At 39.4% G+C, this 23,438-nt stretch overlaps 1 protein-coding gene across 4 annotated transcripts; it reads right to left on the reverse strand.

The window, feature by feature from the left end:
- Nucleotides 1–758: 758 nt before the first annotated feature.
- Nucleotides 759–22,822, reverse strand: dse (dermatan sulfate epimerase). 4 transcript variants are annotated; one of them, XM_026340982.1, is made up of 6 exons: nt 22,610–22,822; nt 18,777–19,246; nt 13,164–13,417; nt 6,813–7,052; nt 4,698–4,905; nt 759–3,529 (listed from the first exon to the last, which is right to left on the reverse strand). In XM_026340982.1, the coding sequence occupies exons 2-6, from the start codon at nt 19,184–19,186 to the stop codon at nt 1,783–1,785; spliced, it is 2,859 nt and encodes a 952-aa protein (XP_026196767.1). In that variant the 5' UTR covers nt 19,187–19,246; nt 22,610–22,822; the 3' UTR covers nt 759–1,782. The 4 variants fall into 4 exon arrangements, with proteins under 4 accessions (XP_026196767.1, XP_026196769.1, XP_026196766.1 ...); XM_026340984.1 differs by lacking the exon at nt 22,610–22,822 and adding an exon at nt 22,363–22,603; XM_026340981.2 differs by lacking the exon at nt 22,610–22,822 and having other exon boundaries at nt 18,777–20,935.
- Nucleotides 22,823–23,438: the final 616 nt, after the last annotated feature.

Consider the following 23,438-nt stretch of genomic DNA (forward strand, 5'->3'; position numbering starts at 1 on the left):
CCAGCCTTAACCTGAAACAAAGAGCAAATGAAGACAATGGCACCAACGTGACAACACGTGCTGTATGTAGTATTCAAAAGACCTGCAAATACTGTAAGTAAAGCCCAAGCAAGAGCCCAAGAAAGATTCCCCAATGTGACGACAGGTGTGTGAGACACAGAGAACTTCAGATTTATGACATCAGAGTCATTGTAATTTCAATAAGTTGTAATGAAGTCATAACTGATAACTTTTATAGGCCCTAATATATAATCTTAGCACTGTCACAGTTAGGTCCTTTGTTCAGTGTAATAACATACACATTTAATAAATGTGTTGCTATACTGTCAATTTAATTTGTCATAGTAAGAAACAGGTACAAATATTAATAATAATAATAACATTATTGATGCTACCTTGTATTCACAGGGGGCAGAGAGCCAGCGTACATAATCCCCTTGGGTCCTGAAACTGCTGAATGAAATTCAGCCATAATTGATTTTACTACAGTAACATACTCAAGCGAGCAGCCTGTCCACATATCTATCACTGTAACATCCCCCTTTAAACTTGCTTGTGTCAGACTTACTGTATTTTCTCACGTTTCACAGTCATTTAATATGTGTCTATTTGTTCAACGTATGTGTTGTAGTAAGTGGTGCTCTGTTCATTTGCTTTTTGTAGCTAAAACTGCAGTACTCTGTTGGCCACTATATTATTTATCTATCTGACCTACATTGCTTCTGTTCACACATTCACTAGACACAACACACAATGAATGCACGCCTATGCAGTAGTTTTATTCACAAACGGTAAAAAAAGGACCATAAAAATATATCTTGCTTTCACATATTTACATTTAAATGTCTGAATATCAACTGTGTAGACAGGACAAATCTCAAGTACAACTGTGGTGACTGCATTATAGTGGCTAACGTTGAGATCTTTGATGCAGGCAGGACCTCTGAACACTACAAAGAACAAACTTCACACAGGCTCTGTTATAAAGCTCCACAGAAGCTCTTACATCAGAGGTGGTCTGGTTACATCTCAGCAATTCATCAATTCCTATTTGGAATCATTTGTTTATCCAAACACCTGTTAGGCAGAAAGTATTAGTACCACTCTTAGAAAAAAGGTTATTTCTAGAAAACAAAGTCATGATATTTTCAAAATAAAAATTATAATATTGCAAGAATAATTACTAAAACTGACATGACTAGAAAAAGGAGAATAATCAAGTTTGAATATAAGGTCAAATTAATTTCAAGAAATCATTTTATGAAGATATTAGAATAAAAGGTTGTAAAATTCTGATTATAAAAGTCATTATATTACAAAAATTAAAATGTATATCATGAAAATAATAATTATAATATTGATATGATATGAGTATAAAAAAAACAAGGATTGGTTTTATTTGAGTTTTCTCTGCTAAAATTTATGATAATAAGGTGTTTGACTCTGACTCCAGGTCATATGCAGTTTAACAACACAGTGTACTACTAATATTTAAATAGGTGTAAGTACTTAAATAAGCATCTTGCAACATTATAGCTTTATTGTTCAAATACTGTCTAATATTATATAATATATTAATTATGTATTTTATCTCATAAGATTTTACTTTTTTCTTGTAAACTGATTCTTGGACTTTTCTTGGAAAGTTAATTCTTAAAAATATTTTCTTTCTAACAGTGGTCCTAATATTCTGCTGTAAAATCCAGCCCAGACTGTGGGATACATTTGATTCATCATGAACAACAGGCCATTAGATGAACAACCCCTTGCCTGCCCACGATGTTAACACTGTGTGTGCGAGCAGGAGGAGTAGAGGTAAAGTAAGATGAAGCAGTCGATCAGAAGAATGGTGTAGAAACACCTCTGCGTGTGCAAGCTTCGACCCCTCTGAAAGCGAGTCAGTAACACAGCCAGCAGTAAAAAGAAGGTGGCAGTGTTGAGGAGGAGGAAGAGTCTGATGTAGGAGGCAGTGCTGGGGAGACCCTCACTCCCTTCGGTAGCCACCATGTGAACCTCTTTGAATTTGCGACCCTTGACGAAGCCGCCTTTCCTGTTTTTGCGGCCATCTGTATAATCCATGAAGGCCCGAGAGTCTGCATCTCCCTCTTCCGGACTGTCCTCATACGTGCGCTTTGAAGTCCTCTGTCGCTCCTTCTTCTCATTCACTTCAATCTGTGCAAAAATATCAGGCAGACTCTCAGAAAGCTTCTCCCCAAGGTTCACTTTCTTCCCCCCTTTACCTTTGCCCTGCTTCTTGGACATAGCAAACATCTTCTCAATGACCTCTTCCGTCTTCTTTTTGTCAGAGAATTGGAGGAGGCGCTCGGCTGTCTTCCGGAAGCTTGCAGTGTTAAGAACGCGTCCAAGTATGTGTCTTTCCATCTGCTGGAAGACAGGCTTGACGTGCTGGAGGTTGTCCTCCATCACGTTAACATACTCCTCTACTTCCTCTGGTGAGCTGTCCACCTTAGCCTCTGCCTTCTCGAACACAATCTTGGTGTGGTCCAGCAGTACCATGGCAAACAGGGGTTTGCTGGTCACCTCTCCGGTCAGCAGATAAATGGTGTAAGTGTGATCTTTGGTGGCCAGGTAGACATCCACTCTCTGGTCATCACCACGCAGGCTAAAGCTCTGTACATCTACGCCTGGTCCAAAGAAAATGTAGGCCACCCGTGTATGAGGGTACCTCAATGGCATTGTGACATTCACATAGTTAGAGCCATTGTATGGGTACCCTCGGGGATAATTCCAGTAACCTAGCACTCCTTTGTTACTGTGCCCCATGTCATCCATCCAGAACATCTTGTATTTGTCCTCACCATGTGATACAAACGCTCCATGAACGCCATCCACTTGTGCATCCTGGAACGGAAGATCTGTGTTGTGAAAGAAGGCACTCATGGCCCTGGTTGGGCTGTCAGGTTCCAGGTGGATGTGATCCACAAGAAGTAGGATCTGTGGGTGGAGGAGGAGCAGGTTCCGCTGAAAGTTCCTGATCTTCAGGTCTGGATTATAAGCAGAGCGTCCCTCACCACGGATAAAGACCATTCCTTTTCTCTCCATAGCAGCTTCCACTCTGCCTTGGGCGTCAGCTGCCAGTCCCACCTTGTACTTCAACCACTTAGAGTCACAAGCCTCTGTAACCTGTCCAGCCCATGGCCTAAAACAGCTCCCTGAGACGGCTGAGCCAAACAAGACTGCATTGTTCAGTAAAGTGTACTTTGGTCCATACAGTGCTTCTGTAATAAATGGGACACCATTGGGTGCAAAAGTGAAAGTATTCTGATCTGGGTGTTCGTGACCAGCATTGAAGTTCCTCCACCCTTTGATCCACTCTTTGTACTTGTTTTTGTGAACGATGTCGAAGATGGCACGTCCTCCCAGCTTCCCTGACTTGAAGGACACAAAGGTGCGGTTGGTGTCTGCAGGTAAGGCACTGCCATACGTGACCACGCCCCAGTCCTCAAAGTAGTGTAGTTGGGGTGTTCCAAAATCTGCTGGGGGCTTGGGTATCAAACTCGGGTCATACCTGCAGAATAGAGAAAAAGGATATCACTCTGCATCAAGAAACTGAGAAGTTGTGATGACATGATGTAGGTTCGTGTACTGCCTCATCTACCATCTGCCTTTTGTTAACGCAGAGGAGGACAATGACTATGACTATGAAGCAGTTCCTTACAGTGAGTAGACAAAGCAGGAATTAAAGCAGTGATGACACAGACTACATACAGTACAAACTACTACAAACATTCTGAACAAGAAATGTTTCAGTTTTTTAGCTAATGAATTTATTACGGTCCATCGTATATTAAAGATCTCATAGTACCATAGCTTCCCAGCAGAACACAGTTCAGACTCTGAACCATCTCGGAGTTATGCTGTTATACATTAGTCTGCTAGGGACCTCTACTGATACACTGAATTGAACAAACTAACAACTAGGTAGCAATACATTGCATTGTGAGCTATATCTTGTATTACATCGCATCAGGCTTTTACTCTGTGTGCTTGATACATGCACCGGCGCTTCGGTATTGTCTGACCCAGCACTATGTTTTTTAGCAGGTGTTTTGTGTTCAGTCAGTTTGATTTCTGTATTTTGGTTAGTGTGTCACCTGTCAACCTCGTTTGTCCGCCTTGTTACCTCTACTTACCTTTTCCCTGACGTCTAGTGCGCCTATTGAATGTAACAGTATTTTTGGACATACAGTACTACGTACAGTAAGTATTGCCTTAGCATAGTCAGTCAGTCAGTCTTCTTTCTTGTCTTTTGTTTTGTTAATTCTGTTTTCTTAGGAATTGTTAGTTCTTGCTCTGCAGAACTTTTTATTTGGCTCTCTCAAATTGTTAGGGTTGTTTTTCGCTTGTTAGTTCCAGCCTTTTTCATACTTGTTTACTGTTTAGATATCCTTAGTTTGCCAGCATTGCTGAGATCCCTCATTTTATTTTTCCCCAGTTTTGTCATTTGCATTTCTACAGCCTGTCTTGTTTCATTTGTTAAAACATTTATCAAATAACATCCAGTCTAGCTTGTGCATTTGGATCCTAGTTTGCACGTGTGGAACAATGGGTGCATAACTAATATCCATATCCATATGTGTATATCCATATACAGATTGTTTTGAGTGGAGTTCCCTTTTAAAAACACCAACATTGAAAGGAGATTTCCCACTGTGAAACTAAATTCAGCAGCTTACCAGATGAACTCTGTGTGGAGTGTACACCAGCGCTGGCCCTTCCCAGCTTGCCCTGGCCCTTCCATCACCCTGTTTTGATGAATCAGATCTGCCAGCCAGTTTCCACTGCCATTACGCAACACATAGCGGTCCAGGAACACCAGCTGGCTCTCTGGCCCATAGAACCAGTTGTAATTGGAGTCTGCAATGGCTACAGTCCGCTGAAATCCTGGTGAGACACAGAAAACACACAGTCATAGAAATTATATTATATAACATGAAAACGTCAAATAAAATCTTTATAAATGTAAACAAAAACCACAAGTCAAAACCTGCAGTGAGTGAAGCGTCTTTGCAATAGGTTCCTGAGAGCATTGCAAAACAAATACACTGTTACTGATACAGGGTTTTGCTAAATTCTATATCTATATGCAAACATTCAAACAAGGTCGCTTGACAATAAATGTACATGTTTGAATATTCACTTATACTTTATGCAAAACACAAACAGGCAGTGGGAGAACAGAAATGACACTGACCATAGCAACAACTAACTGATTAAGAAACAAAACAGAGAAATTTGACAGCGTCAGCATCTTCTGTTAAATGACTTATATAGAAATACAATCAGAAAAGCATGTAATGTTCCACAGCCAGGAGGTGGAGTAAGCGAGCACCTTCAAATACATTGGGCCTGTCTTGGGTCAAGGCTTCACCTTCTCTGAGCATGTGGATAACATGTCATTCAAAACAAATCACAACAAAGGCTCTTTCTATTACACAATTGAGAGTAGCTAACACATCTCAAAGAGAGGGTCTCAATATTCTTACTGTAAAGGTCCTCCACACTGCATTTGCCATTGCATCATTTCAATAAACTTCGTTTCACAACATTTATTCCCGTCCGTACATTAGGAATACTTAGTAAGGTTGAACAAGGCAAGGGAAAATAAAACGTAATTATTTAGAGCAATATTGTGATTTAGTGTGTGATTTTTGTGCCTCTACACCCTCTATACAGCTCCAGTATTGCAGTCTGGCTGTATGTTTGTGAGCTGCTTATTTAGTGTCTTCAGCAAGGTATTGAGGAATCTTCTCTCTCTTCATATAAGCTCAACTACCACGGGGTTTTCAATCTTAACCTCATTAGAACTTAAAATAGCTCATTTTAAACTAAAATTCACTTTCTGTCAACTGTATGCAAACAACCAATGAAGAGAGGGGAGTCATATTGAGCAGTCAGCAATCAACTGCTAAGGAGGAAGTTTAGGATACTCCTTAGACTGTGTGGTAGAGAGAGAAAGCTGGTATTGTGGCTCTGAAACTGAGCCTCTCCTGGCTAATGCAATTAGAAGTGGTGTAGTGCCACTCAGTCACAATATGGAAACTATTGGCAGGGGGCTGTGAAATGTCTGGGTCTGACCTAGGGACCCCTCCTCCACTGCTGCCCTCCCTCTGACCCTGCAGGTCTCAGCTCAGTTTTGAAAGGCATCCAGGAAGGTAATAACTACACCTATGCCTACCCCATATCAGCTCTGAGGAGAAGCTACTCTCTAATGTGGCAGCCTAAGATCATTCTCATGCCTAATCTAATATAAAATATCCAAGTTTCAAGTGGTTCTTCCAAATTCAACAAAACCTTTAGTGACTACTGCAGTCTAAAACAACACATGCAACATGTGCAAATCAGGTGTTGTCACAAGCACAAATTATACATCTATTTAAGAACTGATTATTTGTGCCAGATGTGCTTGAGATAGAATACATTACATACCTGAACTGACTATTTGTTGCGTGTCATGTTTGACTGAATGAAAGTCAATTGTCAAAAAGACATTACTGCCTCTCACAAACAAGAAAAATTGTACAAAAAAGATAGCAAAGGTAGTGAACAGGACAATCATCCTAAGCATAGGGGTCAAATCATTTTCAGACTCCAGTAGTCTTTAAAAAGTCAATTTTGTGTTAAATTTAGAGGAACTACTTAAATATTAGCTGTGCTGAGATATTTAACTTGTTCTTGTTTTTTATTTGCGTTTTTAGTTCAGCTGAGTGTTGGTAAATGTCGCCAATACAAAAAAGTTCATAACATACAGGTCAAAGCTTTCTAAGCAAAAAAGTGTTGATGGTAGTTACCAGGTAGAATGGTCCTATAGAGGAAGGCAAAGTGTTTAAGGAGCCAGGGGTGGTCGAAGTGGCTGATGGCAAAGTGGCGTTGCACCAGGAACATGTACTGGAACAGAGAGCGGCTGGTGTAGGTCCCATAAGCCACCCCTTCATACAGGGAGCCATCTGTCACATCCTGCAGAAGGACCATGGACTTCTCCATGATGGACAGGACCTGCTTGGTCCACAGGTAGGCCTCCTGAAGGTAACCTGGAACACAGGGAGTTGAGATGGTGTCACAGGTTAAATACAGTCTGCCATACCCCCCATTATTTGAAATGACGATGATGGTGATACTAACGTTTGGTGAAATCTACTTACTTACGTAATAGAATGCATATTCAAACATTCAATCTCACAATTGCATTAAAACACTAAAATGTTTGCAAGGCTAGTGGCTGAAAAAATGACCTAGAAAAGTTTATTAAAGGAAGCGTGATGTTGACCTCAACACATGTTTTCTAAAAGTATAAACATGTGCATCCATAAACCCAAATTCTTTTATGACAAATGAGAAAAATAGTTTTAGGGAGATCTATATACCACATTTATTACGATTGGACTAAAAAAAGCAAATATTCTGCAGAAGAAGTAGTCATAGATCCACAGTACATTCTGTACTGTCCTTGAACGCCTCACATTATTTTCTTAGGATAAAGCCCTCACTCCTGACCTGTCAGCATAACAAAGTGACCAGGCGGTTGCGTTAGAAAGTGTATAGTGTGTATTTTGCCACTAACGGTGCTAATGTAAAACAGTTTCACAGATAATCTGTTGGCTAAAGAAACCCTTTTATACACGTTTTGCTGTGGCTATGGAAAGCATGACGCACACACACACACACACACACACAAAGTCTACTATGATAACAAGCAGCCACACAAACACTCAGGCCACAGTTGATTGATGAATTTTGGGGACATCAGCAGTAACTGGTCGGGCAGGTGTGGTTTGATGGGTCTGCCTGCTGGAGCCGTCTCCTACAGTGTTTGGTTTGGGCTTGGGGACCACTGACCTAAACTGAGCACAGAGCAGGTATTAACTGACAGACATGAAGTCCTGGCACGCACAAAGACCACATTCACACAAACAGAGCTTCACCAGCGCGTGCACAGTGCAGGGCTACAGCTTAAGATGCTTTAGTCACTTTCCTCAAAAATAAAGAATAAATATGAACACGTAACATCAAATCCAATAGTTATAACATATAATAGTTAATATCACACACCTTGGTAAATATTACTATCATTATTAACTCTGCTTGCAGCTCATCTCTTCCCTTTTAACTTAATTGCTTCAGCAAGCCAGTTTCTATCTGTGTCTGTCTGCGGTTTATTTGGATTGGAGGTGAACAGCAAATATCTCCTCTTTTTTTTTTTTTTTTTACAAACAGCAGTACTCTTGCTCTGAGAGTAATGTAAACATGTTCTGTATGCTGTTATGTGAAACATTTGAAAAAAGTGCTTGTAAAAGCAACAGAGCAGTTAGTTTCCTGTTTACTGACAACAACTCTGTTGTTCACTCAACACTGAAATGACTTTGTTTCAGCATCAATGGCTCAGCATTAAATTACTGGAATATAATGTTCAGAGCAGCACAGAGACTGTGCAGTAAGGCCTCTTCCCAACCATCATTTGTTAGGCTAGATGTAATATGTTGGCAATTAAAGTAACTACAGTAGGTGTGCACTATGTAGGTGTGCACTATGATAGTGTAACTTGGGGTTTACCATCTTTCCCAAAGACATTTTGCTGTGTTTTACCCATGATTCCACCAGTTCCCAGCATGGACACTACCCTCACACTAAGAAGGTACACATTGTTTATGTTGCAGTAATGCGAATGGCCACTAAAAACACGCTGAAGGCGTTAGAGGCAGTGCTGTGTCCAACTGGTTTAATACATTATGTTTCTTCTCAACAAGACCAAAAATGAAGGAAAACATTCATGTGACACTGACTACATTAAATTATTGATAATATAAAAACAAATGATGTAAATCCTAAAATCTGTTCCTTCTTTGTATGATGACATCATTTTGTGTCTGCTTTTTTTCTAGAGAAAACATCATCAACCTCTGAGAAATGAGGAAGAAAATACCATCAAAATTTGTAGGTTAAAACAACTTTAAGAGTTAGCTGGATAATAGACTCAATTTAAATTAGAAGCTTTATCAAAAGTAGTTTAGCTACAACTACAGTACACTTTTGTTTGAAGAACAGCTAAACCTGATGTTTTTCAAAATAGGTGGATTAATAATACACAGAAAAGTGTACTTTTAGGTAAAAGTTCAAATACCTGTAATCATCAATAATCATCAATCAATCTGTCGAGCTGACATACATCCACAGTAACTCATGCATTACTCCAGCAGACAGTTGGGTGGCCAGTGTCACGGGTGTGAGAAGTGAGATGTCATTTAATACAGATAAAATGTGGGCAAACTGTGCCACTGCTTCAATGTACCAGCAAGGAAACACCTGCATTTGTAATGTACTGTATGATAAATATATATCACAGAAAAAGAAGAATGGTGCATAGTGTGTTCTTCTAGTGCTGCTTATGGGAAAGTGTTCATTTGCACAATGCAGTAAGTCTTCGGCACAGTGATCGATGTTAAGCCAGAGTGAAGCTGCTAAAAGAAGCAGCTGAAACAAGCGTTCGTTTTTATTACTCTTAGTTTTTATCACCAAATCCAACAATTGCTAGCAATCTATTAGTCAGCTATTTTCTCACCCCTGAAAAACATCATTTCTATGTGAGGTCTCCTGTAAAGCACATGACAAAAAATAAAATCTGTCACTAACAAAGCACCAATCAGTGGTTCCTCAGGTAACACAGCACCTTATTTTCCTGTTCTCTGCACTAAATTAAATAAATAAAATAAGAGTCAGGTTCAACCTCTCCTGAGTGTTCACAAATCCTTTTGCCTGTTGTTGCCCCCAACAAAAAAAGAGACCACAGTGACCACACTGGTTCTCAGTAAGCCAGCTGCCATTTAGTTCACATCAGGACTGGATCTTTTGTAGCAGAAATAAAATCCCTGTAAGCAAAGCAAGCTGCCCTGCAGGAATTCACCTTCTTCTGACCTTTTTCTGCTGCTTCACAGCAAAGAAGAAGAAAAAAAAAAGCCAGGGAGTCAGGTTCCACAAAGGAAAAAGAGAATAAAGGCCAAATCTTAAAAGAGATGAGACCCTCATCTGAGGAACTATTACACCAGCTCTAGCCAATAACACAGGGCAGACTACTCACACTGACACTAATAAAGTGGCCTAGTGTTAAACCACTAAGTGATAAAATACTACTACTACTACGTGTGATCTTATACCCATTTATCTAAATATTGATCAAATATGCATCTGACACACTAAAATAACAACTTAGCTAAACCTCAATCTAACACACTTTGTATTTCTTGAGAGTCCGGTTCAGCAACGTTAGTAAACTTAAATTAGTGATAAAACCGATTAACAGGAGGAACTCGTGTGAGAGAAGAGGTAGCATTCTGTCGCAGTGGAACTGCAGCTACACTCCTCATCTTCTCACAAATTCATGGCAGTGTTACAGAGTGATGCTTCTTCACTCTGAAACGATCTTTGACGGGTGCAGACTATGTGTCTAACCCTAACCAACAAGTCATTTCAGTGTTATCATGTAACTTGTGTTAATTACGAATATTGACGTGGCTTGTTCTCAGCGATGTTTTTATGGTGATCTCTACATATGCCATCAAAACTGACTCATCCAATAGAAAGAATAATGCAGGCACTGATTAAAAAATGTCTGTTTAAAAAAGGAAAATCATTTAGCTCCTATGAAACATGCCTGCAATAAAAAAAAGGTGCACATCAAAAAATACAGCTATGCTTCAAATTAAATAAAAACTCCCATGAAAAAAGAACACTGCTTCAAATTAAAAACAAGGGTCAATGTTTTTTAACTGAGCCATTACTGATTGAGGTCATATACAGTCTACAACAGCCTGAACAAATGTAACATCCTCCACGGTGTTAATTATGTAGGAAATCTTGAGTCATAAACTTCCCACATTTCCTGAAAGCTACATGGCCCAGCCCTGTTAACCCTGTCCTGAAAAAATCTAATCTGTACCTGAATAGAAGTGTTAATGAAAAGAACTAAATTTAAAATCATTATTTATTCACAGATGTTTCAAAAATCCACTTCTTTTAAAATAAATTAATTAATTTAAATTAGTGATTAGTTGTTAAATTGTGTTCGACATATGTCTATAATTCAAGTATCACAGCAAGTGTCCTCCAACCTCCAACATATCTTCAACTTCAGCCTACACCTGGAGAGAGTTCCTCTTGGGTGAAAAAAGTGGTGCCACATCCCAGTGTTCCCAGTGACTACAGATCTCACATATTATGAAGGCTTTTATTCTGCAGTTGTAGGATGTATTTAGGGTGGAGACATCACATAGTACCAGACAGTGGTGGACAGTAATCTGGACTGAACCATCTAAAAACTAATATTGGTAAAACAAAATAGCTGGTGATGGACTTCAGAAAATCTGTGTGTCCTGTCATTCCCTGTCCTGTCCCTCCACCCTAAGGGAGTGGGGAACTAAACTGACTATCATGGGTATACTTATTTATTTTATCATTCCTCTTTTGTCTATTATTATTGATCCATTTCATCCATCTTTTGATATTCTGTGTACTCTGTGAGTTTTTTTCTTCTGTCTGAACTGAGAGCAACTGTAACAAGGCAAAACAATTTTCCTCTGGGAATAATAATGTGCTTTTAAATTTTTAATCTTGAATGAACTACTTTTTTTTAGTCGGCGTGAACTAAACTTTCAACTGTTTTTTTGGGGGGGTCTACAGACCAGAATATTAGTGTGAGTACATGTAGGACCTGATTTAATAAGATCCCAAACAGTGAGTACTAAATTTTGTGTGCTATATTGAAAATAGTGTGTTTTGTTTGTGGTCTTTTGTGATCTACTAAGAAAAATTGCATAGTTGACAACAGATTCAAACATGGTGGAGGTGGATGTACAGTATTTAAATGAGGATTTTGCGTGTTTCACTGATGTCTGTCATTGAGAGTTTAGTGTAAGCGCAAGAAGAAATTCTATCCAGAGGAATTAAAGGAGTTAGTGGGTGAATAATCACGTTGATGAGCTACAGCAACAAAATCTCAGTATATTGCAGGAAGAAACACTTTATGGAAAGATCACTCCTATAACTCTTGGAAAACCAATAATAGTCCACTGCATACGCAATTTTGCTGTTTTCAAAGATGGAGTCCTTATTGTGCTTCCTCTTGAGACCAGAGCTTTGGTTTTATATGCATTTGTCCAAGGAGTTTAATAGATCAGCTTGTGCCATTTTTTGCAGGTGTCAAGTTTTCACATTTTTAGTACATGCAAACCTTTAGTAAATCCAGGCTATACAGTACTATTTATATAAGAAAACTGAGAAAACTTCATCTGCTGATAGACCATGACCACAAAATAGGTCATAGGTAGATGAAAGCTGTTTAAAAAAGGTACATTTGGGATTTGTGTTTAACTGAAATGTGGTTAAAAAATGGAAATCACAATTAACCATGGAAGAAGTAAACTCTTGTAAGTGAGAGAGTAAATCAAGTGAACAAAATAAAGTCAAGTCAAAGAATCATGAAGTGAGTCAATTCACAGAATAGTTCTAGCAGCTCTCTATAAGGCAGACATACAAACATGTTGCCAGAAAGCTGCTACATCCATCACCAAAGCCTTTACAGAAGGCTATTATAGGCGTGTGCGAAAGTATTTGTGCCAGTAAGAAGAATATGATGGAGGCCGATGTGATAGAGTACAACTAAAATTGAACTACAAATACTTTACTGCAAGCTACTAATCAAAGCCAACGCTTAATATTGTGACAATTTTGTACTTTACCTCCCCCACAACTGTACCCTTAGCAGAATGGAAATCCTGAGTCAGCCCTCAGGCCACGTGAGACTAAATCTCTCCAGTGAAACCCACACTAATGAAATTCCTTCAGCTGGGCTGCGTTTTTTTTTTTTTTTTTTTTTTAACTCTAACCCTTAAACAGTTTGAGGATAAATATTCCCACACAAAGCTGGAAGGCGTTCACTACACTCTGGCTGAGTAAAGGTAAGTCCAAAAACCTCATACCACAGACACAGAGTTATTTGATTTTCAAATTTCAATTTCAGCTCAGTGGTTATTAGGAAAACACTGAGGACCATCCTCTGACGACCATGAATGATGAACCAGTTAATTGTTGGTGTTGGCCAACCAATGTGAGGACAAAAACACAACCACACTATAAAGATGTGAAAGTCTAACCTTGGGTCATATAAACCAGGCTCCCAGTGAGCAGAGCCACACAGTTGGTGGGCTGGTGGTTGTGCAGGTACTGAAACCCCCAGCCTCGAACATAGGACTTCTCATACATCAGGCGTGACGCGTTGCCGATCACCTGCAGGAAACGCTCCTGTTGGCCCTTGTCGAAGTACTCATACAGGAAGTCATAAGCAGTGGCAAACCCAACCAAAGAGTGCGCTAGAGGAACTTCATCCCAGGGGGCGTCTTTGACCAGCCTGCAACACAGACAATAACAAGAAACTGAAGGCAAGGCAGACACATATGGATCTTAAAAACAGCACGTGCAGTGGTAAACAGGTGTGAAATGTTCACTCTTTAAATCATAGCCTGATGAATGCTACGCCATGAACAAAACTTCTCTTTCCTTTTAATTAGCCTAAACATAGCTGTAAAACACCTATTGACTTTCAAAGGAAAAAGAAAAATGCTAAGTAGTATTTTACGCTACAAATACAGCTGCAGCAATAAAGAGGCATATAAAGAGACATAAAAAGTGCAGCGTGTGTGTGGTTAGCAGGCACTAAGATCCAAGAATGCTGACTTCTGTCAGTTTTGGAAGAAGCAAAGTGATGCAAAGGTGTTCTGCCATCATTCCTACCACACACTCAGGTAGTAGATCAGACAGTTTACTCTGAGATATGGTATAAGTTAAGTCAGTATTTGTCCTCTCAACACTAAAGTTACGGTAAGTGTGTAAGTACAGCTCACGTGAAAATGAAAGGAAATGTGTCTCTTGAGTCTCACTCAAGTCACATTATTGCCTGTTAATGACACCAAGTTTTTTTTTTCTCCACAACATCCTTCTGAAATCATCAGCTACCTCAAATGTTATGAGTATAGCACTGATATTCGACCAGTTTCACACAGGTGATGATGGTATTACATCGTTTCCACTTTTTGAAGTGGCGACTGAAGTTAATTTGAAAATCACTTCCTGTCTGGTCAGGCAAACCAACACTTAAGGGATTAAAAAGCTTCTTTAAGTTGCTGTTTACCTAAATGCAACTGTTACAAATTTCCTGCAAAGTCATTGTTGGACTGAATATAAATAAGGAAAAAAGTAGCATTTAGCAGTATGCCACAAAGTAGAAGTTCCACATCGGAACATGGTTCGTTGAGTTGTTGCAGACATAATTGAAGGTCATGAATACCACAGCTAACTGATTCCTGGAGCCACTTTGCTGAAACCCTCAGAGGTTCAGGGACCATAATAAAAGTGCGGCCAAGGAGAAAACTCACAATATGTTTTTAAGATGTGAAAACACATGCTCAGTGGCCTCTCCTTTTTGCACTGTGGCACACACTCTTGTATTGTGAAAAATGCCCTGCAAATTGTACTAATACTACACTGTCTAAACCACCCGAGAAATGAGCTGTTGGAAAATCCCCTTCCTCCCGTTCAGTGGTTGCACAGCGGAGGAGGTGGGGGAGGGCAATACAGCAGCCATGCATCAAAATGAGAAGGATTAAGCGGCTAGACACCCCTCCCTCTCCACAAGGGACAAGGAGGGGGGTACCTGTTAAAAGGACGTGATTGTCCCACAGCTCAACCCAAAGTTAAGGCACTGCTAAAAATTAACACATTCATATGTCCTACTGCTGCTGTTTCAGTCAAACATTAAAACACAGAATATGTTTTATGACTTACCAGTTGATTTGCAAAGTTACTATGCAGGATAATGGTGGAAGTTAAAAAGTATGAAAAAAATAAAAAGTGAAAGTTGGCTAGACCAAGATAAAAAGTGAGGGTGTAAATAAATATTAGACCGCTACATGGCAATGTTGTGTACATTGTGAGTTATTACACTCAGAATACATACATTTGTTGGATATGCATTCAGTTTTCAATGATAATATTTATTATTATTATTTTTTTTTAACTTAACTATAATCGGTATTGATTTCACTGTATCCATGCTGTTAAAAAAGCTTCTTGCACACAACAAGAACAGTGTAGAAGGTAAACTTAAAGCATTCAGTTATACACCAAATAACAAAGCTCCAAAGCCCAAAAATTGGCATTTGGGTCAGGTTTTACTGTGACAGTTTTCCTAAAATAGATGTACAAAAATGTCAGATACTACTAAATATATACAGGATCATACAAATTTTATGTTTAATAACATCGGTGTTATCTACAGTAGATCATTTTTTATGATTAAATGAATTTATGCCTAACAGCACAGTAGGTTTGCACACTGTAAAACATGTCGTTTCAACTTCAAAACTCAAGTTAAATAACCATTTTAAAATGTTATGTCTAAAAAAGAATAGAAATTTGTTCTACTAATGCAATCAAATGTTATCTGGACTCAATACTGCATGTTCTTCAAACCTCCTAATTTGGGTGATTTATTGAACTGCTTGAAGGTAGTTGTTGAATTTACAAATGTATGTCAGCTTTATTATAATGATATGTTGTTAAAATGCTTATGTTGTTAAATCTGTTCATTTATTGATAAGTATTAAAAAAAAAAAACACTCAAAGTTAACTCTTCAAATATATGGAGGTAGGGACTAAATTCAATGCAAACCTCCATCGTGGTTAACATTGAATTTATTTTGAATGTGCAAGTCATTCATAACACTATATGAAGCTTAGTCTACAAGTCCACAAGCAGCAGGAATCACACAGGTGTACTATCAACAAGCTAAGAGGCTAACAAACAGGCTACTGTCGCCATTTTTTGAGCTTCTCAGCTTCTCAGAGTCCATGTGTAAATACTTAGCAGAGTCTGCAGCCATGGATTAGCACATAATTAAGTAAGGAGGGAGACCAGCTTTGCAGTCCATGTGCTTGGAAGACTGTTGCTAACTTCAGTTGATGTTGGAGTGTACTTTATCCTTCAGGAGGGGAGTTTTTCACAAAGCATTGATCCACCACGATTTAAACAATAACCAAAATGCAAAACGTCAATACTACCGTAATACTGTAAAATCGGTAACTGTTTCATCCCTATTCCTAATAATAAAGCAAAGAGTAAGTTTACATGTAACTAAGTAAGTTCCAGGAGCTTTCTCTCTCCAACAATGCAATCTGGGAAGTTTACACAAGTTGTATTTCTTTAAAAATGAAATTTTATGTGTTGAGTGATCTCTCAGAAGTTCACTTATTTACTTACTTAGTTACTGACTTGGTTTCAAGTGAAAAAACTTTAGTTAGTTAATATCAAGTTTAAACGCTGAAAATAAAAACAAGACATTTTAAGCTGAATAAGCTTGAAAATATACAACTTATATTTCTTTTTGTATTTTACCTCATATCCTAAAAAATAACTAAAAAAAATGATATCTGTTTCTACAAAATGTCTGAATGGTAGTTTACAGTGTACATATTTTGAAAATTAAAATCAAGTTTAAGTAATAATGAAGGCAGAGTTAACCATCAATCACTGTGAATTTTGTTTAAATGCATGTGAACAGTACTGGGTTTACCATGGATCCCAACACTCTCTCAGAATCATTCCTGAGGCCTTCTTTCCTTAACATTTAAATATTGCTATGGAGAACTGGAAAGTAGTGAATCTCAGCCTTTTTACACTTGCCAACTAAAATTTATGTTCAAAGAACTCAATCAAATTGTTATAATTTGATAATAATAATACATTGTTGACAGCTGGTATTAGGTGCAGCTATGACTCAGGGAAGTATATAGCCATCCCAACATGGACAGAAAGTCTTCAGATTCATCTGACATGTTGACTGTACTTTTCTTTAATTAGAGAAGGTAAGGACCTTTAATTATAAGCTGCCCTTGTAGAGAACTCAGAGAGAACCTACATCTCCAGCTCCAAGTTAGTGGCCAAAATCACAAGTGTGAGAAATGTGCTGTATTTAGAACAGTAATATTCACATGCAGCCATTTTACGCTTGGTGTTGGAAATTAATCAAACATTACTGACTTAACCACAAATTTTCTGAGATGAAGATACAACAAGACAGATAATTGTTACAACATTCATGACATCCTGTGTGTTTTTCTTCCAGGCTTAAATCTGTCTAAAAAATGTGCTGATGTTTCATAATGAATTTACTCCATTCCTCGTATAGCACTTAACTGTAATAACTAGGCAGGTAATCAACAGAGTGCTAATGGTAGGCAATATCTAACAGTAATATTAAGCATTGGTGTTATAAAATGACATTATCTTAGTCTGGATTCTGGTATTCTGGACAACCCACTTGCCTCGTTTTCTTTGGTACTACTTTCTAGCAATGTTTTGCAGCCAAAAAAATCTTAATATGTTTTAAAATCTGTATTCAAATTGACTCATGCTTACCCAAATATTAAGAGTCGACAAACTACTAACTGTTGTGATTACATTGGTGTGAGTTCAAAAATTATGATGCGGATGTCTTTAAAACAGCAGTGCCTTGTAAGAAAGTTGAGCTACTCTTCTTTCATTTTCTTTTGTGATCCTGACTATCCAGCAAAAATAGAATCACATGCCATGTTAAACAGAACTGTAAGACTAATGAATACATTTTACTGTCAGTTGTTTTGCAACTGTGTTCAACCACTTGAAAACCAAGGCCAACATATGCTTCACAATGTCAGAAAAACAAACTTGCAAGTTCCATACAAAGAAACCTAATGATCACACTTGAAAAGAAACACTGAATGGTTTACGCATGTACGCTGAGTAAATGAGTAAATGAGTAAATGACGGAAACATGTTCTTGCAGTGTAGACACGGCATAGTGATGAGGCTTTGTTATTGTCCCATAAACTTCTGCACGCTCAAATGTTCATTATGTGGCAATTTCTTTGTAGTAAAATGACTAGAAACTTTGGAGATACAGTATATTGTACCACAGTACATTACAGGCATATATAGGTGGCTAAAGGCAGGTCCTGTTTTTTAACCAAAATATTAGGGATGTACTGATCCTCGATCTTCAGTTCACACCTAGATTGTTGCTCAATAATATCCCTGAACACAGTGCGCCAGAACAGCTACTGATAAAGCTAACCCTAAACTTTCTAATTTTAGATAATGACATGCTGCCATTTATGAAGCAAATCAACTGGTTAGTTACTTCTCTATTGTGATAAATATTTGGGGCAGACCAGAACTAAACTGATGGGTAACGTAGCTGTTTTTAAAAATTGTCAGTTGCAACCTTACACACAAACTTACTGATTTAAAGAGTGGCTTTACTTCCTGTCTGGTATTCAACTCATAACCTAACAATTCATTTCCTTTCATTGGGGGTGCATGGTAAGCAAACAGCTGTGAAACATATTTTCTGAATTGCAGACCTATCAGACCACACTGCATCTCTGCCTGCGGAGGAAAATAAATACAAACTGGAGACAGGACTGGTTAGAAAGTCCCAGAGGGGGTAGATTTAGCATTAATGCCTAGTTGATGCCAACATGTGGGTAGAAAGAGATATCAGGTACCATCTCTACACTGTGAACACGTTGCTCTTCTCTGTAAAAAGAAATATAGGAGTGGGATGCTGGTTCATATTGCTTTGGTGCAATGTTTCACAAAAGGCACACAGCACACATGCTCAAATATCATTGTGTCAAAATAAATAGATGGAATAATAAGACAGAAAATCTACCAACTAGGCTGAGCTGCCATCCTCTCCATGTAGTCCTTGGCCAGGTCGAGGGCCCCGGCCCTGTGGGGGTACAGCAGGCAGAACATGGACAGCACACCCAGGTTGTTTCCATACACCTCATTCCAGCGGGCGCTAAACTCTGTTGGACTCCATGGGGGCAGATACTCCTCGGGGTGCTCCAGCATGGTTTCCGCGGCCTCACGGATCCTTCTAGCCATATCCCGGTGAGTCCCCGCAGCTACATACTGCAGCTCCTCCACATCTCCACGGCTGAAGTACAACATGGGATGTCCATCATAGTTGCCTCCCATGAAGTGGATTTCTGCTGCCACCACCACGACCGGGGCAAGGAGGGGCCACAGCAGACTTATGAAGAAGACTGTAGGGGCCCCACGGGTGTAGGTTCTCATTGTTTCATGAGGGTTAGGGTTAGATTGAGAGTGGACGGTGGCATTGCCAAAGGAGTTCAGCTGAGAGGGAACAGAGGAGGGAAGAAAAAGGGTTTGAGAAAGCCAGCCCATATTCTTTGCAGCCTTTTCCTACAAAAGCCCTGCATTCCTTGAATAATTAGATACAGCTGTAGGCCTGATGATGCAGGCCTTCCATACTGATGTAGACCATTACTGAGCAGCACAGTCCAGAAGTAATGAGAGTACTGTCAGATAAAGTAGACAGATAGTTTCTCAATCAAATTCAGTAACACTCTGTCATTTACCACATGCACACTACAGCTAAATCTGGATGCTGTGTTACACCTTGGATCACAGTGTCACCTAATATTCACTTCTCACAATTTATTTCTGAGTAACTATTATGAGACAAGTCTGTCCCTGCACACCCAGATGTTCAGACGAGCAGGCCTGGAGGTAATGAATGGCTCATTAGAGCAGTAACATTACTCTGGTGGACTGAAACAAACTCCAAACCAAACTGCTGTGCTTCACACAAATGCAACAGTTAGCCCAACGGCTCTGCTCGAACATGAGAGTAAATTCCATGACCTTAGTGGAGCTCTTGGCAAAGGCCTGATGGAAAACCATTTGGTAGTGATTTAAATGTCGTCTAGACTGGAGTCCTTTCTAAAAGGTGTCCGGAGTGAACATGTAGTTTGCATTCAGTTTGCTAAACAGCAAAATGTTTTTAAAGCTGGTTCTTCGGCTGAAGTTAGTGTTGAGATTTGACCTAATGAGGGGGTCACATTCCTCTCTGGTGAACAGAAGGACGGACGATTTGTAGCCAAGACAAAACCACCCAGACCACTCTGGACTAAATTATTGCAGGGAAGCTGTAAATGTGTCAGGACTTTACAGGAAGCTCTGACTGGAATGGTACAGAATGCTTGTTCTGATTCCTAATCCTGACATTAAACAACATTTTCTTAAAATGTCTGATTTAACACCAAGGTGCTACAGAGTTTGCCATGTTTTGTTAAACTATGTCTACCTACCTCAAAGTAAAATATCCTGTGTCCACTGTACCAAGCCCTTGTTGTGTGCTGATCAGAGCTGGTGACTTACTAAGTATATTTACTCATTTATTGTATTGTGAGATATTATTCATATCATACTTTGCTACATTTATATGATAGCTTTTCAGCTGCCCATTCATGTATACATTCAATACAATACACAATGGTAATTCACTGATAACTAACCATGTATTATTTTGGTTTAACCACATTATTTATTGCTACTAACTAAAAAGAGAGTTTGTGAATAGAAATTAATGTTAATGATTTTCCACAGAAAATGTTAATGACTTAACAAACCCCGATGAAACGTTTGATTTCTGCAAAAACCTGATTTATAAGACCATGTGGAACAAATCTGGGCTCAACTCAAACATTGATGTTATCAATAGCATCAGGTTCAACACTGGTTCAAATACTTTCGGTTTAGAAACAGCTGAATCACACAGAGGCCCAGAGAATACGTTAGTTAGTGAAGTACTTCAGAGAACACGTTAGTTAGTGAAGTACTTCAGAGAACACGTTTGTTGGTGAAGTACTTCAGAGAACACGTTTGTTGGTGAAGTACTTCAGAGAACACGTTTGTTGGTGAAGTACTTCAGAGAACACGTTAGTTAGTGAAGTACTTCAGAGAACACGTTAGTTAGTGAAGTACTTCAGAGAACACGTTTGTTAGTGAAGTACTTCAGAGAACACGTTCGTTAGTGAAGTACTTCAGAGAACACGTTAGTTAGTGAAGTACTTCAGAGAACACGTTCGTTAGTGAAGTACTTCAGAGAACACGTTAGTTAGTGAAGTACTTCAGAGAACACGTTAGTTAGTGAAGTACTTCAGAGAACACGTTAGTTAGTGAAGTACTTCAGAGAACACGTTTGTTAGTGAAGTACTTCAGAGAACACGTTTGTTAGTGAAGTACTTCAGAGAACACGTTTGTTAGTGAAGTACTTCAGAGAACACGTTAGTTAGTGAAGTACTTCAGAGAACACGTTTGTTAGTGAAGTACTTCAGAGAACACGTTAGTTAGTGAAGTACTTCAGAGAACACGTTCGTTAGTGAAGTACTTCAGAGAACACGTTCGTTAGTGAAGTACTTCAGAGAACACGTTCGTTAGTGAAGTACTTCAGAGAACACGTTCGTTAGTGAAGTACTTCAGAGAACACGTTAGTTAGTGAAGTACTTCAGAGAACACGTTCGTTAGTGAAGTACTTCAGAGAACACGTTCGTTAGTGAAGTACTTCAGAGAACACGTTAGTTAGTGAAGTACTTCAGAGAACACGTTTGTTAGTGAAGTACTTCAGAGAACACGTTTGTTAGTGAAGTACTTCAGAGAACACGTTTGTTAGTGAAGTACTTCAGAGAACACGTTAGTTAGTGAAGTACTTCAGAGAACACGTTAGTTAGTGAAGTACTTCAGAGAACACGTTAGTTAGTGAAGTACTTCAGAGAACACGTTTGTTAGTGAAGTACTTCAGAGAATAAGTTTGTTAGTGAAGTACTTCAGAGAATAAGTTTGTTAGTGAAGTACTTCAGAGAACACGTTAGTTAGTGAAGTACTTCAGAGAACACGTTAGTTAGTGAAGTACTTCAGAGAACACGTTTGTTAGTGAAGTACTTCAGAGAATAAGTTTGTTAGTGAAGTACTTCAGAGAATAAGTTTGTTAGTGAAGTACTTCAGAGAACACGTTTGTTAGTGAAGTACTTCAGAGAACACGTTAGATCATGTACTTAGCACTTCAAGAGTGAAGCGTACCAAGTGATACTTGTCGTAGTAGTGCAGTACTTTCTTCAGGTGAATTCTTGCAGTTTATTTGAGTACTTGTTATTATTAGAGTTTGTGTACCTCTGATACTTTTGATACATGAATATAAATAACTGTCCACCATCAAAAGCTCATGTTGTCCATTGAAGCACATGCTGCAGTGCTGTTCATACTCATGCTCAGGACTCTAATGTCACCTCAGGGCCTCTTCAGTTGGCAGAATATGTTCTTCTCTCGTTCTTTAGGGCTTTATTGGAAATAATGACGACTAAATGATTAGTACTTTATTTGACTGTTTCTAAATTAGCGGCTTTTTAAAAGTTAGGCTCTCTGTTGAGACATTTGAACATGTCACTCACTCTGTTCCACAGTTAGGAGGTGAAAGAGCCAGAAACCAGTCAGGACTGCGGTGTTTCCCACAGAACAAACTGCTCCCTGCCCCGCTTCATGACAAAGGATGAGAAGTCCCAGACTACAGCTGACTGTTTCCACTGTACCGACCTAACGGAGGATTCTCCTCTGTGCCCTCAAACCCTGTCGTCGGTGTCGACCGCAAACGGCTCCGGCAGCAGTGGAGGGGAAAAGAAAAAGATGCGTTCACGTTACCTGTCAGAAGCGGTGCTCCCAAATCCACCACGGGTCCATGCGTGACACGTTCACTTCCTCCCGTCACGACGCTGGCCTTGATTCATTGAATTATTTCTGTGCCAACAAACACTCTGAATACGGGTGAAAGTGGCCTTTTCAGAGTCGAAACTGAGCTGCGGAGCGGAGGCGAACAAAGTGTGAGTGCGGAGGGAGTGTCAGGCTGGCGGTGAGGAGGGGCAGCAGGGGAACTAATGGAGTCAGGGCCGCCCTCTGCCTCACTCACAGGGGGAACCGGGGCCCACATCCAGCTCCACACGGCGTCAGTGACTCCTCGACTGTCTGTCCTCGGTTTTAGTTGTAGTAAGACCCCAGCTCACCCCCACTCTCCACTAGGACTGGACAGTTAGCCATGTAGCCTAATGCTAATCAACCACAGTTTGAATGATCACTGACAGGATGACGCACAAATCCTTCCAACAGCACAAAACAAATAGTCCCTCCTATGAATTGAAATGTATTGTTTCTGCAGTAACACAAGGTTCCTCAGGAAACACCTCTGATCAATGTGTAAATGTGTAAATGACATTTCTGTGGACCTGACTTCAGCTGTGTTACTGTGTTTAAGCATCGGCCGTGACATGTGAAGCAGGAGCAGTTCAGTGTCTGCACCACTCTTTTTTTATTAACACATCCATTTGAACAGCTCCACCGCCTAGAAAACATTAACTTTTGCAAGGTTCTACCTTTTTTTTTATGATCAAAGTACAGAAGGCTTTTTGGGGTAAAAATAAAAAGCATGTTATAACATCACACACACACACACACACACACACACACACACACACAG

The sequence above is a fragment of the Anabas testudineus genome, chromosome 24 (assembly GCF_900324465.2).
Source record: "Anabas testudineus chromosome 24, fAnaTes1.2, whole genome shotgun sequence".
NCBI classification, from domain to species: domain Eukaryota; kingdom Metazoa; phylum Chordata; class Actinopteri; order Anabantiformes; family Anabantidae; genus Anabas; species Anabas testudineus.